Source organism: Coregonus lavaretus (genome assembly GCF_964263955.1).
Source record: "Coregonus lavaretus genome assembly, chromosome: 7".
NCBI classification, from domain to species: Eukaryota; Metazoa; Chordata; class Actinopteri; order Salmoniformes; family Salmonidae; genus Coregonus; species Coregonus lavaretus.
The window spans coordinates 46,784,097-46,800,332 of NC_139994.1; the positions used below are offsets into that span (position 1 = coordinate 46,784,097).

The 16,236-nt window shown below is 41.8% G+C and overlaps 1 protein-coding gene across 1 annotated transcript; it reads right to left on the reverse strand.

The window, feature by feature from the left end:
• Positions 1-839: 839 nt before the first annotated feature.
• LOC311131760 (uncharacterized protein) lies at positions 840-15,028 on the reverse strand (the record flags this gene model as incomplete). The annotated part of the gene is made up of 2 exons (XM_084164892.1): positions 840-2,112; positions 14,863-15,028. 2 exons carry the CDS (start codon positions 15,026-15,028, stop codon positions 1,061-1,063), a joined length of 1,218 nt encoding a protein of 405 aa, XP_084021018.1. The 3' UTR covers positions 840-1,060.
• Positions 15,029-16,236: the final 1,208 nt, after the last annotated feature.

Below are 16,236 nucleotides of genomic sequence, written 5' to 3' on the forward strand. Positions count from 1 at the left end.
TACAGAGTATTTTCTCCAAGCAGTGCCTGAGGAAGCCCGTAATATCATCAAGGACCCCACACATCCCAGCCACTGACTATTCACTCCCTTAATGTCAGGCAGACGGTATCGGAGCGTCGTGTCTTGGACCACCAGGCTCAGAGACAGTTCAAATCAAATCAGTTTCCACCCACAAGCCACCAGACTGATGAACACCTGAACTGGCATTGCCCACCTGCACACCAAAAGGTCCTTAGCACTGACTCTCCACACCTTGGCACACATTCACCATGACTGCTGCTACTGAACATCTATTTATTATTGCAAAACTATTGCACAATTCAACACTTTGTTCTCCACATTCCCCTCCCCTAACACATGTAAATATTCTACTGTGAATTTGTTTGAGTGGCCTCCTTGTTTTTATGTTTATTTTATTATATTGTTATTCAAATGAGCCTTTATTTTGTATTATTGTTATACTTACTTGTATTCTATTGTTGTTGCATTGTCAAGAGGTGAACCTGCAAGTAAGCATTTTATTGTACACCATGTGTATCCTGTGCATATAAAATTCAAAAGGCACTCGCACATCTGAGCTATCTTTGATGCAGGTGCATGGTAACAGTTGAATAAGATGAGAAAAAAGAAGAAACCTGCACACTGCTCTTGCTAGCATCACAGCTCTGACCAAGGCCTTGAGGCCGATAAGTAAAGCTTAATAAAGAGCAGTGATACTAGCAAGAGCAGTGTGCAGGTTTCTTATTTTTTCTCATCCTGTGCATATGACAAAAACTTCAACTTGAACTTTTATTCCCATCTGACAGATCTTTTTCCTAATCTTTTTTCTTTCCGTTTTTGTCCTGACTTCTTTCTTTGTGGACGTTATTCACAAGCTTCAGCAGATGAGCCTTACGAATGAATGTTCTACCACAGACTGAGCGACCATGTGCTTTCTCTCCTGTGGGAGTCAATATATGCCTCCTTAGGTCCCCCTTCTGATTTAAGCTTTCCCAGTCTCGACAGCTAAATGGTGTCTCGACAGCTAAATGGTTTCTCTCCTGTGTGAGTCAGCATATGATCAGTTAGTCTGTTTGCGACTGAAACATTTCCCACAGTCACCACAGCTAAATATTTTCTCTCCTGTGTGAGTCAACATATGCTTCCCTAGGTCACCCTTCTGCCTGAATCTTTTCCCACAGTCGCCACAGCTAAACGGTTTCTCTCCTGTGTGAGTCCGTATATGCCTCCCTAGGGCTCCCCTCTGACTGAAGGTTTTCCCACAGACACCACAACTAAATGGTTTCTCTCCTGTGTGAGTCCGTATATGTTCTGTTAGGTACTCTTTGCGATTGAAACTTTTCCCACAGTCACTACAGCTGAATGGTTTCTCTCCTTTGTGAGTCTTCATGTGCCTGGACAGATCTCCTTTGTATTTGAAGGTCTCGCCACAAACAAGGCAGGGTTTCCCACCTTGACAGAGTCGAACATGGGTCTTCAGTTTACAGGTGGAGTTGTAGTGTTTTTTGCATAAGCGGCATTCACTGGGTCTCTTCTTGGGGAGAGTCAAATGCCTCTGCAGGTCAGCTTTCAGAGCAAATGTTTCACCACAGTCATGGCAGCAGTGAATTTGTATAGATGTGGTGCTGGGCTTGGAACGGTGTTCCCCCAATGGTGTGTTGGCATCCATTGGTGGGCTGCTGTAAAGTCCTACTGGGTCGCTGCTTATGGCTGAGCTGTGGCCGGAGGCATTGTTTTGATTACCTGGACGGTCACAAGGAATGTCAAGACCCTTCAGGTTGGTAATAGTGCCACAAGGTTTGAGATCCACTGGTGTAGAGTCACGCTCTCTGTTCTCCATAGTCTGGGTTACGGGAAGAGTTAATGACTGAATTGAGTCCTCCTGATCGCATTCACTTTTCACACAGGAAGGAGTAAATTTGAACTCTATGATATCAGGCTCCAACCCTTGAAGATGCTCTTCCTCCTGACTGGTCCGGAGTTCCTCCTGTTCCTCTTTAATCTGTGTGGGCTTTGGGTCCTCCTGCCCCAGACTGGGGCTCCACTCCTGCTCACAGTGCTGCTGCTCAGTGGGAACCTCTTCAGAGACAGCGAGCGAGAGCGGCAGGGAGCCTGGAGGGAAGGAGAGGAGGAGCAGAATGAAATGAAGACTTGAATCATACATGTGAATTATAGATCTCTATGATCTATACAGCCTTTAGACATGACTGAGTGCAGATAGCTGACTATTTACTCTCAGCCGCACAAGCCCTAGGCCTATAGCCAGTTCTCATGCCTACTATGAAACACCCCACGGCTAATGTGTACAAAAGTTCGGACACTCTCTCTAACTGTTAATAATCCTGACTTTCGATACGGGTTTGGAAACTATATTCACCCAAATATAAATTGGACAAATACGAAAGATACACTTTCTGTGTGTTGTTTTAACACTGATTCCCCATAGAGGTGTTTTGTGTTGCACATTTATCTGAACTACAACACTTCCTGAGCTAATGGAAACAAGGTAGGGAACACAAACTTTGCTTTAATCTTTTGTATTTGTAAAGTTATTTTAGGATGATAATTACGTTGCGTGTTCAAGGTTTCCAAAACTGTACCGCAATCAAGGATAAATTGTTCTTAGATAGACCGTTTCTAGCCCTGACGTCCCTTGGACAACATAGTCACATATATATTTGTATTGATAAAAACCTACACGTCCCTCGTCTCTTGCAAATGTTGAGTAACATTTCATTTGAACATACTCTACTGATTGTCCCCGTCTCGGGCTGCTGGTATGAACGGCTAACTCCAAAACCAGCATATTCTGACAGCTTTGTGTTGTAGCCTTTACTACACAGCAGCAGGACTTGGTTGAGCTTGACGCGCCAGGGCAGCGTGTACACAACCCGAAGCCTGTCTGGTCTGATGTGGTATGAGACCGGGAGGTCAAAAGGCTAGGGGACTAACAAATAAACCCCAAAACCAGAAATGGCGAAGGGCTTGGGGCTAGCAACACCATCCAATAAAAATGCTATGCTACAGAAACGTTGACAACAGATCAAAACAGCTGCATTGGACCTTCAAGATCTATATGTTGGATTTTAGGCTTTATTTGAAAAGTTTAAGTAGGAAATTGCATGAATTCTTCTAATACTTATTTCCCTCATTAAAATGCAAATCAATTTATAACATTTTTGACATGGATTTTTCTGGATTTTTTTGTTGTTATTCTGTCTCACTGTTCAAATAAACCTACCATTAAAAATATAGACTGATCATTTCTTTGTCAGTGGGCAAACGTACAAAATCAGCAGGGGATTAAATACTTTTTTCCTTCACTGTAACTAAATATCAGTTTAATTTGCTCTGAAATCGTTACATAGTGGCACAGCCAAGCCGACAAGGTGGCGCAACGCCCCTCTTATTTGGAGAGAACCCTGGCATAGTGAGCATATCTTGGTTAAAACGCTTCAAAATTGGCTTGATTTTAGCGGTATTTCCCAGGACTATCGGGATAAATATGAATTATTCCCGGTATTGAAATATGGGAGACTTTCGGGAAAATATTCATCCCTAATAGGCACATGTACAGTGGGGAAAAAAAGTATTTAGTCAGCCACCAAATTGTGCAAGTTCTCCCACTTAAAAAGATGAGAGAGGCCTGTAATTTTCATCATAGGTACACGTCAACTATGACAGACAAAATGAGATTTTTTTTCTCCAGAAAATCACATTGTAGGATTTTTTATGAATTTATTTGCAAATTATGGTGGAAAATAAGTATTTGGTCACCTACAAACAAGCAAGATTTCTGGCTCTCACAGACCTGTAACTTCTTCTTTAAGAGGCTCCTCTGTCCTCCACTCGTTACCTGTATTAATGGCACCTGTTTGAACTTGTTATCAGTATAAAAGACACCTGTCCACAACCTCAAACAGTCACACTCCAAACTCCACTATGGCAAAGACCAAAGAGCTGTCAAAGGACACCAGAAACAAAATTGTAGACCTGCACCAGGCTGGGAAGACTGAATCTGCAATAGGTAAGCAGCTTGGTTTGAATAAATCAACTGTGGGAGCAATTATTAGGAAATGGAAGACATACAAGACCACTGATAATCTCCCTCGATCTGGGGCTCCACGCAAGATCTCACCCCGTGGGGTCAAAATGATCACAAGAACGGTGAGCAAAAATCCCAGAACCTCACGGGGGGACCTAGTGAATGACCTGCAGAGAGCTGGGACCAAAGTAACAAAGCCTACCATCAGTAACACACTACGCTGCCAGGGACTCAAATCCTGCAGTGCCAGACGTGTCCCCCTGCTTAAGCCAGTACATGTCCAGGCCCATCTGAAGTTTGCTAGAGTGCATTTGGATGATCCAGAAGAGGATTGGGAGAATGTCATATGGTTAGATGAAACCAAAATATAACTTTTTGGTAAAAACTCAACTCGTCGTGTTTGGAGGACAAAGAATGCTGAGTTGCATCCAAAGAACACCATACCTACTGTGAAGCATGGGGGTGGAAACATCATGCTTTGGGGCTGTTTTTCTGCAAAGGGACCAGGACGACTGATCCGTGTAAAGAAAAGAATGAATGGGGCCATGTATCGTGAGATTTTGAGTGAAAACCTCCTTCCATCAGCAAGGGCATTGAAGATGAAACGTGGCTGGGTCTTTCAGCATGACAATGATCCCAAACACACCGCCCGGGCAACGAAGGAGTGGCTTCATAAGAAGCATTTCAAGGTCCTGGAGTGGCCTAGCCAGTCTCCAGATCTCAACCCCATAGAAAATCTTTGGAGGGAGTTGAAAGTCTGTGTTGCCCAGCGACAGCCCCAAAACATCACTGCTCGAAAGGAGATCTGCATGGAGGAATGGGCCAAAATACCAGCAACAGTGTGTGAAAACCTTGTGAAGACTTACAGAAAACGTTTGACCTGTGTCATTGCCAACAAAGGGTATATAACAAAGTATTGAGAAACTTTTGTTATTGACCAAATACTTATTTTCCACCATAATTTGCAAATAAATTCATAAAAAATCCTACAATGTGATTTTCTGGATTTTCTTTTCTCATTTTGTCTGTCATAGTTGACGTGTACCTATGATGAAAATTACAGGCCTCTCTCATCTTTTTAAGTGGGAGAACATGCACAATTGGTGACTGACTAAATACTTTTTTTCCCCACTGTATATTGTCTCTGCTACAATATCTCAGATTTGTTTTAATACAAAAAAACTGGTAAAGGTTCATTTTGATATTTATCAAGAGAAAATAACCTATTAGGGTGTGGCGCCTGGCCTTGTACACTATTTATTCAGACTACCTGTAATTATTCAATCCTATACAACAAATGTGTTATGATTTTGACCAAGACACCTTTAAGATTTGAAGGTCTATTTCCATAACGGAGGGTGTAACATCCATAATGGTTGTTTTTGCTCTCTACAGTAATAATAGAAATTACAATCGTTCATGTTCAGCCAAGCCTTTCCTTCGAAATGGCTATCCATGTTTTGACCTCAGAATTGTGTTAATATATTCAGTTTCCCCAAAAAGCTTGTCCATTTGATGTAACATCCATAATGCTTCCTATTTGCTTTATATCTCCAACATGCCAATATTTAGAAGTCTGTTTTTTTGTGTATGCATCGATGACGTCGTCCACACAGTGACCGTACATACCCCAACCAGAAGCCAGGGTTACAGGCAACATCCGCACTGAGCTAAAGGGTAGAGCTGCCTCTTTCAAGGAGCGGGACTCAAACCCGGACACCTATAAGATAGACCGCTATGCCCTCCAATGAACCATCAAACAGGCAAAGAGTAGTTGGTTCAACTTACCACATGGCCATTGGCTAACTTACCCCAAGTGAAAAACATTTGTACTATGTTAGCCCACACAGCTACAAGGATGCACTTACATGCTAGGTTAAGGACAGGGCCGACGCTATGGGGTAGCAAAGCCGGGCATGGCCCCCACCTAGATAGAGTTTGTGCCCCCTCCCCCAGTTTTGTTTCCCAATAAAAGTATATGTATGGGCGGCAGGTAGCTTAGTGGTTAAGAGCGTTGTGCCAGTAACCGAAAAGTCACTGGTTCTAATCCCCGAGCCAACTACTCATTCAAGTTTTTATTTTAATTTTTTACATTGTAGAATAATAGTGAAGACATCAAAACTATGAAATAACACATATGGAATCATGTAGTAACCAAATAAGTGTTTAACAAATCAAAATATATTTCATATTTGAGATTCTTCAAACAGCCACCGTTTGCCTTGATGACAGCTTTGCACACTCTTGGCATTTTCTCAACCAGCTTCATGAGGTAGTCACCTGGAATTTCAATTAACAGGTGTGCCTTCTTAAAAGTTCATTTGTGGAATTTCTTTCCTTATTAATGCGTTTGAGCCAATCAGTTGTGTTGTGACAAGGTAGGGGGGGGGGGGGGGGGGGTATACAGAAGATAGCCCTATTTGGTAAAAGACCAAGTCCATATTATGGCAAGAACAGCTCAAATAAGCTAAGAGAAACGACAGTCTATCATTACTTTAAGACATGAAGGTCAGTCAATACTGAACATTTCAAGAACTTTGAACGTTTCTTCAAGTGCAGTCGCAAAAACCATCAAGCGCTATGATGAAACTGGCTCTCATGAGGACCGCCACAGGAATGGAAGACGCAGAGTTACCTCTGCTGCAGAGGATAAGTTCATTAGAGTTACCAGCCTCAGACATTGCAACCCAAATAAATGCTTCACAGATTTCAAGTAACAGACACATCTCAACATCAACTGTTCAGAGGGGACTGTGTGAATAAGGCCTTCATGGTCGAATTGCTGCAAAGAAACCACTACTAAAGAACACCAATAATAAGAAGTGACCTGCTTGGGCCAAGAAACACGAGCAATGGACATTAGATCGGTGGAAATGTGTCCTTTGGTCTCGAGTCCAAATTGGAAATATCTGGTTCCAACCACCGTGTCTTTGTGAGACGTGGTGTGGGTGAACGGATGATCTCTGCATGTGTAGTTCCCACAGTAAAGCATGGAGGAGGACGTGTTATGGTGTGGGGGTGCTTTGCTGGTGACACTGTCAGTGATTTATTTAGAATTCAAGGCACACTTAACCAGCATGGCTACCACAGCATTCTGCAGCGATACGCCATCCCATCTGGTTTGGTCTTAGTGGGACTATAATTTGTTTTTCAACAGGCCAATGACCCAACAAACCTCCACGCTATGTAAGGGCTATTTTACCAAGAAGGAGAGTGATGGAGTGATGCATCAGATGACCTGGCCTCCACAATCCCCCGACCTCAACCCAATTGAGATGGTTTGGGATGAGTCGGACGGCAGAGTGAAGGAAAAGCAGCCAACAAGTGCTCAGCATATGTGGGAACTCCTTCAAGACTGTTGGAAAAGCATTCCAGGTGAAGCTGTTTGAGAGAATGCCAAGAGTGTGTAAAGCTGTCATCAAGGCAAAGGGTAGCTACTTTGAAGAAACTCAAATATATTTTGATTTTTTAACACTTTTTCGGTTACTACATGATTCCATATGTGTTATTTCATAGTTTTGATGTCTTCACTATTATTCTACAATGTAGAAAATAGAAAGAAAAACCCTGGAATGAGTAGGTGTGTCCAAACGTTGACTGGTACTGTATATTATTATATATTTTTTCGCTGTACGCTTGAGCTCCCGCAATTTTTTTGCGAAATAATCTAACCTAACTTACTTTATTGCACTTGTTAGAACAAACTTTTCTTTCTAATACAATATTGTAACTTTCTATGTGAAAATGCCTAGTAATAAGCGACCAAAGGACAATAAATCCACATCAGAGGCCTACTCCCCACCAAACAACGAGACAAACATGGCGGAAGGCACAGGTAACAACGTGACACTTACAGAACTTACCCGGGCTTTGGGAGAACTACGTGTTGCTATAGCGGAGGATCTTAAGGCTACTATTGCTGAACTGGACACTAAAATCGAGAGCACCATTCGAACGGTCGCTTCGCAGGGCCAGAGTATTGTGGACCTTGAGAAAGCTTCTGAATTCAACGCTAGTAGGATCGACGAGTTAGAGAAGCTATGCACGTCATTGCAGGATAATGTGCAGAGGCTTTCTGTGAAAGTGGTCGACCTGGAGGGCAGATCCAGGCGTCATAACCTTCGCGTTGTGGGTCTGGCAGAAGGGGTGGAGGCGGGCTCTCGCCCCACCGACTTCTTCGCCAAGCTACTGAAGGATGCAATGGGACCGGATGTTTTGGCGTCGGATCCCCTACTGGACCGCGCACATCGCGCCCTTGTCCCAGTGCCTGGACCGGGCCAGCGTCCTCGCCCAGTAATCATCTGTTGTCACAGTTTCAAGACCAAGGATCTTATCCTGCGCGAGGCTCGAATGAGGGGCAACCTGTTACATAAAGGGCACCCCTTTCGTGTCTATGAGGACTATGCGCCCGATGTGGCAAAGCACCGCGCTGGCTACAGACATGTCATGACCAAACTCTACAAACTCCATCTTCGCCCAGCCTTGCTCTTCCCTGCAAGACTAAGAATTACCCCGCCTTCCAGGGAGAAGATCTGGCTCTCCTCGGTTCTGGACGCAGAGAAGTTTGTCCGGGAATATACACCAATCCCCCGTACAGGTTAGAGTGCCTTGTCATTGTGTGTTAAGGTCTGCTCACGGACTCGAATCCATACCATACCATACCATAACGGGTGAAACCGTATTAAACGGTCTCAGCAAGGGCTACCGAACATGTAATACGATGAGCTGACCAATGGAGGGCGGTCAGAGCTCTCACTTAACGTTAATTTCACTTTCATTCCGACTGGGTTTAGAGCGATGCCTGTTTGGGAGGCCTTCCAGGTCGGATCATTGACACTTTCGGATGGATATACTTATATTCCCCCATTTTTGTTTTGTTTCGTTATTTATTTTTCAATTCTTACATTATTCCTGTGCGTACATATAATAATAATTATTTGTACTTTATTATTATTTTCTCTTAGCATTTTAGTATTATGTATGTGTATATTTTAAATTTGTATAGATTATTATTCTGGGGTATGCATGTTTGTGTATGTAGATGTGTGTGTATGGATGTATGTGTGTATGCGTGTGTATGTATCTGTATATATTTAAGAATATTTATTTTATATGTATATTTTTTTGGGGGTGTGTGTATGTATGTGTGCGTGTATACGTGTGTATATGTGTGTGTGTGTGCGTATATATATACGTATGTGTGTGTGTGTGTGTGTATGTATGTAGGTATGCACATGTATGTATGTGTGTGTGTGTGGATGTGTATATGTGCACATATGTATATATAAATCACTATTTTTTAAAATTATTTGAAAATAATTTATTATTATTATTTTTACATTTTTTTTTTTTTTTTTAAACATTTTTATTTACTTTGTTATTTTTTTGATTGGGGGGTACGTTCAATTTATCAAAATCCTTGTTCCCTTCTCCTAACCCACAATATGTAACTGTACTGCTGTCTATGTCGGTTACTGATGGTTTATGTTTAGACCGGTATTGCTTAGCAATAGAATCTTGTGATGATACATCTTGCTTATCTCAGGGATTGACCCAAGATGAACCTTAAGTGCGCAATATGTTTAAGTTGCAACTTATTCTGTTTAGGCTTATTAGATGCTAATTGAACACTTTAAGTGCGGGAGCCTCCTCAGTTCATATGTTAGTAAAAGTTCTAGGATAGTGAGAGGTGAGCGCATAGTTGGGATTTTATTTGTATTTTACCTCTTGTTCGAGGTCGCGCCGTGCTTTTTTGGCATCGGCCAGACAATGTGTTTGTTATTTTTATTTTCATATTTGTTTCTGTCCTATGTGTGTATGCCTGTTAAATGTGGGTTGATGGGGGGGGGGGGGGTAAAGATTGGGGAAAGTAGGGGAACAGGGTGGAGAGTAAAGGTGCTTGCGGGGGGGAGGGGTGGGTTGGATACTGCTCGGGTGTAGGTGCTACATATGCTGATCGTGATGGTTTGGTGCGCTTTCTTACCTTTTTAGTGAGTTACATGTTATGCAGGCCACCATAGGAACTACAAATGAGAGGAGGGCGGGACTTACATTCACTTCCTGGAATGTCAAGGGTTTAAACGAACCAATTAAGAGAGGCAGGGTCCTAGCCCACTTGAAAGCACTTTCGTCTGATATTATATTTTTGCAAGAAACCCATCTGAAAAACAAATCTCATAACAGACTTAAATGTAAGTGGGTGGGACAAGTGTATCACTAACTTCTCTGCCAAAACGAGAGGCACAGCGATTCTGGTACGGAAAATAATTCCCTTTCTACATAAAACCACTATTGTGGATAAAGAGGGTCGTTATGTGATCGTAATAGGAGAGATCCATTCTACTTCTGTAACTCTACTAAATATCTATGGGCCAAACATTGATAACCCCTCTTTTTTCAAAAGAGTCCTTGCCCTGATTCCAGATATCTCCCATACTAATCTGGTCATTGGAGGGGACCTTAACTGTGTACTAGACCAATATTTGGATAGATCCTCTACCCGGCGAACCCCTACCTCCTATTCAAGCGAATTCTTGAATACCTACATAAAAAATTCTAACTTATTTGATATATGGAGGATCTCTAATCCTACGGGTAGGGAATACTCCTTTTACTCTCATGTTCACAATGTATATACTCGAATTGACTACTTTTTGGTTGATGCTAAACTACTCCCCTATACCTGTAATGTGAGATATCATGATATTATAATCTCTGACCACAGTCCACTCACCTTCTCCCTGAGATTGGGTGACATCGTACCAAACGAGAGGGTCTGGAGGTTGAATCCTCAGCTCCTCACAGAACCAACATTCTGTGAACATCTTAAAGACCAAATAAAAAATTTCTTTGATACCAACGACAACACAGAGACTTCCCCAGAATTATTGTGGGAAACGCTGAAGGCTTATTTGAGAGGCTGTATCATCTCCTTTCAGACTGCCAGGAGTAGGCAAAACAGAAAAAAATTGGTAGAACTGGAGGGACAAATTCACTTACTGGATAGGGAGAATGCTAGACATCTATCTATGGAGAAACATAAACAAATTATGTCTTTAAAATTTAAATACAATCAGATCCTCTCGGCTAAAATTGCTAAATCTTTTCTCTATGCCAAGCAAAAATATTTTGAGTTTGGTGACAAACCACACAAATTACTCGCCAGACAACTTCGAAAAAACGTGAGTGACCGAATGATTCACAAAGTTAAATCTGCATCTGGGGAATTACTCTCCTCCCCCAAAGACATCAATGACAGATTCCGTCAGTTTTATGAGACTCTATATACATCTAAAGCGGACCCTAACCCCTTAATTATGCAAAACTTTTTGGAGGACTGTAATCTTCCTGCCCTGAACCAGGAAGACTCTAACTTCCTGAATAAGGACATTTCTCTTGAAGAAATTAGAGAAACAATTAAATCTCTAAAGAGTGGCAAGACCCCGGGCCCAGATGGATACCCTGGTGAATTCTATAAAACATTCAGCAACATGCTATCTCCCTACCTGCACAAAATGTTGGTTCGGGCCAATGAGGATGGAGCTCTCCCATCTACTTTGGATGAGGCGTTTATTACAGTTATACATAAGAAGGGTAAAGATCCGGAAGAGGTAGGGTCATACAGACCAATATCCCTCCTTAATACAGACCAAAAGATTTTAGCAAAAACTCTGGCTAACAGGCTTAGCACTTTAATTGGCAAATTGGTCCATTCGGACCAGACCGGCTTTATCCCTAATAGAAACTCATTCTTCAATCTCAGGCGCCTCTTCAACATTATGTATTCTCAGAGGTTACCTAACGTGGACCTTGCCGTCATATCTCTTGACGCCGAAAAGGCCTTTGACCAAGTTGAGTGGCCCTATCTATTCAAGGTCCTACAGAAATGTAATATTGGAGAAGGGTTCATAAATTGGATCCAGCTTTTATATAGGAACCCCTGGGCGAGAATACTCACTAACCAATCAATGTCGCCCCGATTTAACCTTCACAGAGGGACAAGGCAGGGTTGTGCGCTGTCGCCTATGCTCTTCGCCCTAATTATTGAACCTCTCGCTCAAGCGATCAGATCTCATTCAGCAATGCACGGCTATAATACTAAAGATACTCTAAATAAGATTTCCCTATACGCAGATGATATTCTCCTCTATGTAACAGAACCCCAAGCTAGTATTCCAGCTATTCTTGAGGTGATTAATTTGTTTGGTACCTTCTCGGGATACAGAATAAATTGGAACAAGAGTGAATTAATGCCCATACGGTTGCAAAACACCTCCTGGCTAGAACATCTTCCAGTTAAGTTATCTTCAGAAAAATGTATCTACCTTGGAATTGTAGTTACCAAACAATACTCCTTACTATTTAAAGAGAATTTCCCTTCTCTGATGCAAAATCTCAAGGCAAACATACAGTTTTGGAGAACTCTCCCAATTTCTCTGCTCGGATGAATTAATGCCATTAAAATTGTCTTCCTCCCACAACTGCTCTACCTATACCAGAACATCCCAGTATTCATACCTAAATCATTTCATAAACAACTGGACTCTATTATCAATCCTTTCATCTGGGATTATAAAACACACAGGATAGGTAAAAAACACCTATGTAAATCCAAGATGGAAGGAGGATTGTCTCTCCCAAATTTTATATTTTACTATTGGGCCGCTAACCTCCGCGCTGTTACGTTTTTGCTGGATGACGCAACCCCGCCATCCAGCTGGTTTAGCATGGAGCGGGAGGAGTGTCACCCCTTCTCTATTGGTGCCGTGATTTTGTCACCTGTTAATCTGGAGATGTCACTTTACCATAACAATCCTATTATACATAGCACAGTCCGAATCTGGAAGCAAATTAAAGTCCACTTTGAGCTTAGACCAATATCATTCATGCTCCCTGTTGCCAGGAATCCCTCCTTTGCCCCCTCTAACCTTGATAACACCTTTGAGCGATGGGGAGAGTTGGGGATAAGTACCATAGGGGATTTATATATAGGAGGGACCTTTGCTTCCTTTGAAGCGCTGAGGGAAACTTATAACCTTCCCAGAAGTAACTTTTTCAGATACCTACAAATTAGAGACTATGTTAGAAAACACCTCCCAACATTTGAGAATGCTAAACCTTCCATGTTTGACGGATGCATAAAAATATGCCCCACCTCAGACAAACTGATATCTCGTCTATATGACGCTTTTCAATCTGTTAGCGCACCCTCTACAGATGCCATTAAGGCAAAATGGGAGGAAGAACTAGGGACTGATATTTCGGTGGCAGACTGGGAGGATAGCTTGGAGTATATCCACACCTGCTCCATTAACTCCAGACATCGTCTCATACAATTTAAGGTATTACACAGATTACACTATTCCAAAACTAAACTGCATAGGATATTTCCTGATACATCCCCTATGTGTGATAAATGTCAGGCTGAGCAGGGTACACTACTCCACTGCTTTGCCCTATGCTCTAGTCTGTATGGTTATTGGTGTGGAATATTTGGGGTCCTCTCTGAAGTTCTGGAGACTTCAATAGACCCAGACCCGCTTCTGATAATCCTGGGAGTGTCCGATTCCCTAAACGGATTAACCAACTCCCAAAAACAACTCATCTCTTACAGTCTCATTTCGGCAAAAAAATTAATCTTGTTGTTTTGGATAAGGAGGGAAGCGCCCTCTACCAAATTATGGCTCAGCGAAGTGGCAAAAACTGTACACTTAGAAAGAATTAGATATATTCTGAACAATAAATTATCAACATTTGATCAAATCTGGCAGCCTTTCCTCTCTTACCTGGACCAGTCGGTGCTGTGAATTTGTACTTTTTAACGCACTCTCAATTGTCATATTGTAATCTACCTTTGGGCGGCGTGTGCTGGCCCCGACACTCGAGCAGTCGGGAGGGGAATAGGGTGGAATAGGGGGGGGATAAAGTGGGGTATAAGTGGGGGGGTTACATCTACCCTTTTTCTTTCTACCTGTCCCTGTTCTGTATGTCGTGTTTTGTAATATTTGTTTTGTGTCCAGAACTCTGGGTCTTGTTGTTCATGTCTGTTCTCTTATGTTTAGATAAGAACTGTACACATGTCTTTCATACCTATACACCATTCTTGTGTGTGTTCAATAAAAAAATATTTGAACAGAAAATGTGCAGTTTTGTGATACAACACAATGCCACAGATGTCTCAAGTTTTGAGGGCACGTGCAAATGGAATGCTGACTGCAGGAATGTCCACCAGAGCTGATGCCAGATTATTTCATGTTAATTTCTCTACCACAAGCACCTCCAAAATCGATTTAGCGAACATGACAGTACATTCAACCGACCTCACAACCGCAGACCACGTGTAACCACATCAGCCCAGGACCTCCAAATCCGGCTTCTTCACCTGCGGGATCGTTGGAGGGAGGGTGCTGAGGAGTATTTCTGTCTGTAATAAAGCCCTTTTGTGGGGAAAAACGAATTCTGATTGGATGGGCCTGGCTCCCCAGTTGGTGGGACTGGCTGCCAAGTGGGTGGGCCTATGCCTTCAAGGCCCACCCATGGCTGTACCCCTGGCCAGTCATGTGAAATCTATAGATTAGGGCCTAATGAATATTTCAATTTACTTATTTCCTTATATGAACTGTAACTCAGTAAAATCTTTGAAATTGTTGCGTTTATATTTTTGTTCAGTATAGCTATTTCAACAAGCTTTTCGTGACAGACAACAGTGAAACTTACATTAAAACTCTCCTTTAAAATGGATGAAATAGTGCTCACTTTTACATTTTTTATTAATTGACTAGGATTGTATCTAGCTATCAGTAGATCTACATACGAACCTATTCCACATAGTTTTATCTCCGGTGTGATCCGCAGCATTCTCCGTAGCCGATCATTCTCCTCCTGGTACTCCGCTACCGCTTTCTCAACTGCCCCGAAAATCTCCACAGCAGCCTCCGTTAAGCGCTCATTTAAAAACACACGAAACGACTGTAGTTTAGACATTTTCAGTCGAAAGAGAGTTGGGTAGCCTATTCACTTCGGTCTGTGGTTCTTTCTTTACTAAACAAAAAAAGGCAAAATCTTCTTCTATGGTTCTATAGTATTATGGCTTCTTTTTCTTCTTCTTCTTCTTCTTCTTCTTCTTCTTCTTCTTCTTCTTCTTCTTCTTCTTCTTCTTCGACGGGGTTTAACGGCGGTTGGCATCCAATGTTAATGGTAAAATACCGCCACCAGCTGGACGGGGTATTAAATAAGAAACTAAAAAAAACATTGCAGGAAAGCGGGAAACCGACATCATAAAAAATACAAAATTAAACACGTAAACTAACAAAACCCATCCCACTTCTTCAATCACAGTCCACTCCAAAATAGATCCCTACACAGGTTCAGGGGTCTGTGATGGCGGAACATTCAACGACAGGGTTTATTGCACGGCCTCGGCTGTGAAATCAGATCCCAAAAACGTTCAGTTTCATTCACAATGATTCCAATTTTCTTAGACTTCTTCTCCGCGTGTGTGATAGAATTAAAAGTGCCTTAATAATAACGAAATAATAATAATACAGAATGATAATGTGTACCAGTAAGTAATATGCTGTTCATTTATTTTAATGTTGATTATTCGATCTGTGTGCTCTATTGATGTCTGATCTGAGTGATTGGTTATACCTAGGAATTCTTATAGGGGCGCACCGGGGACTATGGAAGGTACCCACGCGTCTTTCTTTTTCCCAAAGCACTTAAGCAAAAACCGCGCATTTCCCCCTTTCACAGGTATGAATGCGATTTCGAATGTATTTGTTCATGTCAGAATGTTACAGACGTTACTGTGTTATTTAGTTAGCAGCAAAGATGTTTAAAACATTAAATGTGTTATTTGTATATTTAGACCACTTCGAAATTAGCCGTTTTGCTAGCTAGCTTGCTAGAAGGTGTCTCACTTGCACGAATTGACTTCGTGATCAGTTCGTGCCCGAGAGAGACCGCGCGCACAGCTCCAGTGTGTGTGGGTGAATTGGAACAATGGAAAACTTTCGGGAAATGTGAATGTTATCTAAAGCACTAAATACGAATTAATACAAGGTTATACATGAGTTTGCATACTGATAGGAACTAACACATACAGTAGGTAATATATATATATATATATATATATATATATATATATATATATATATATATATATATATATATATATATATATATATATA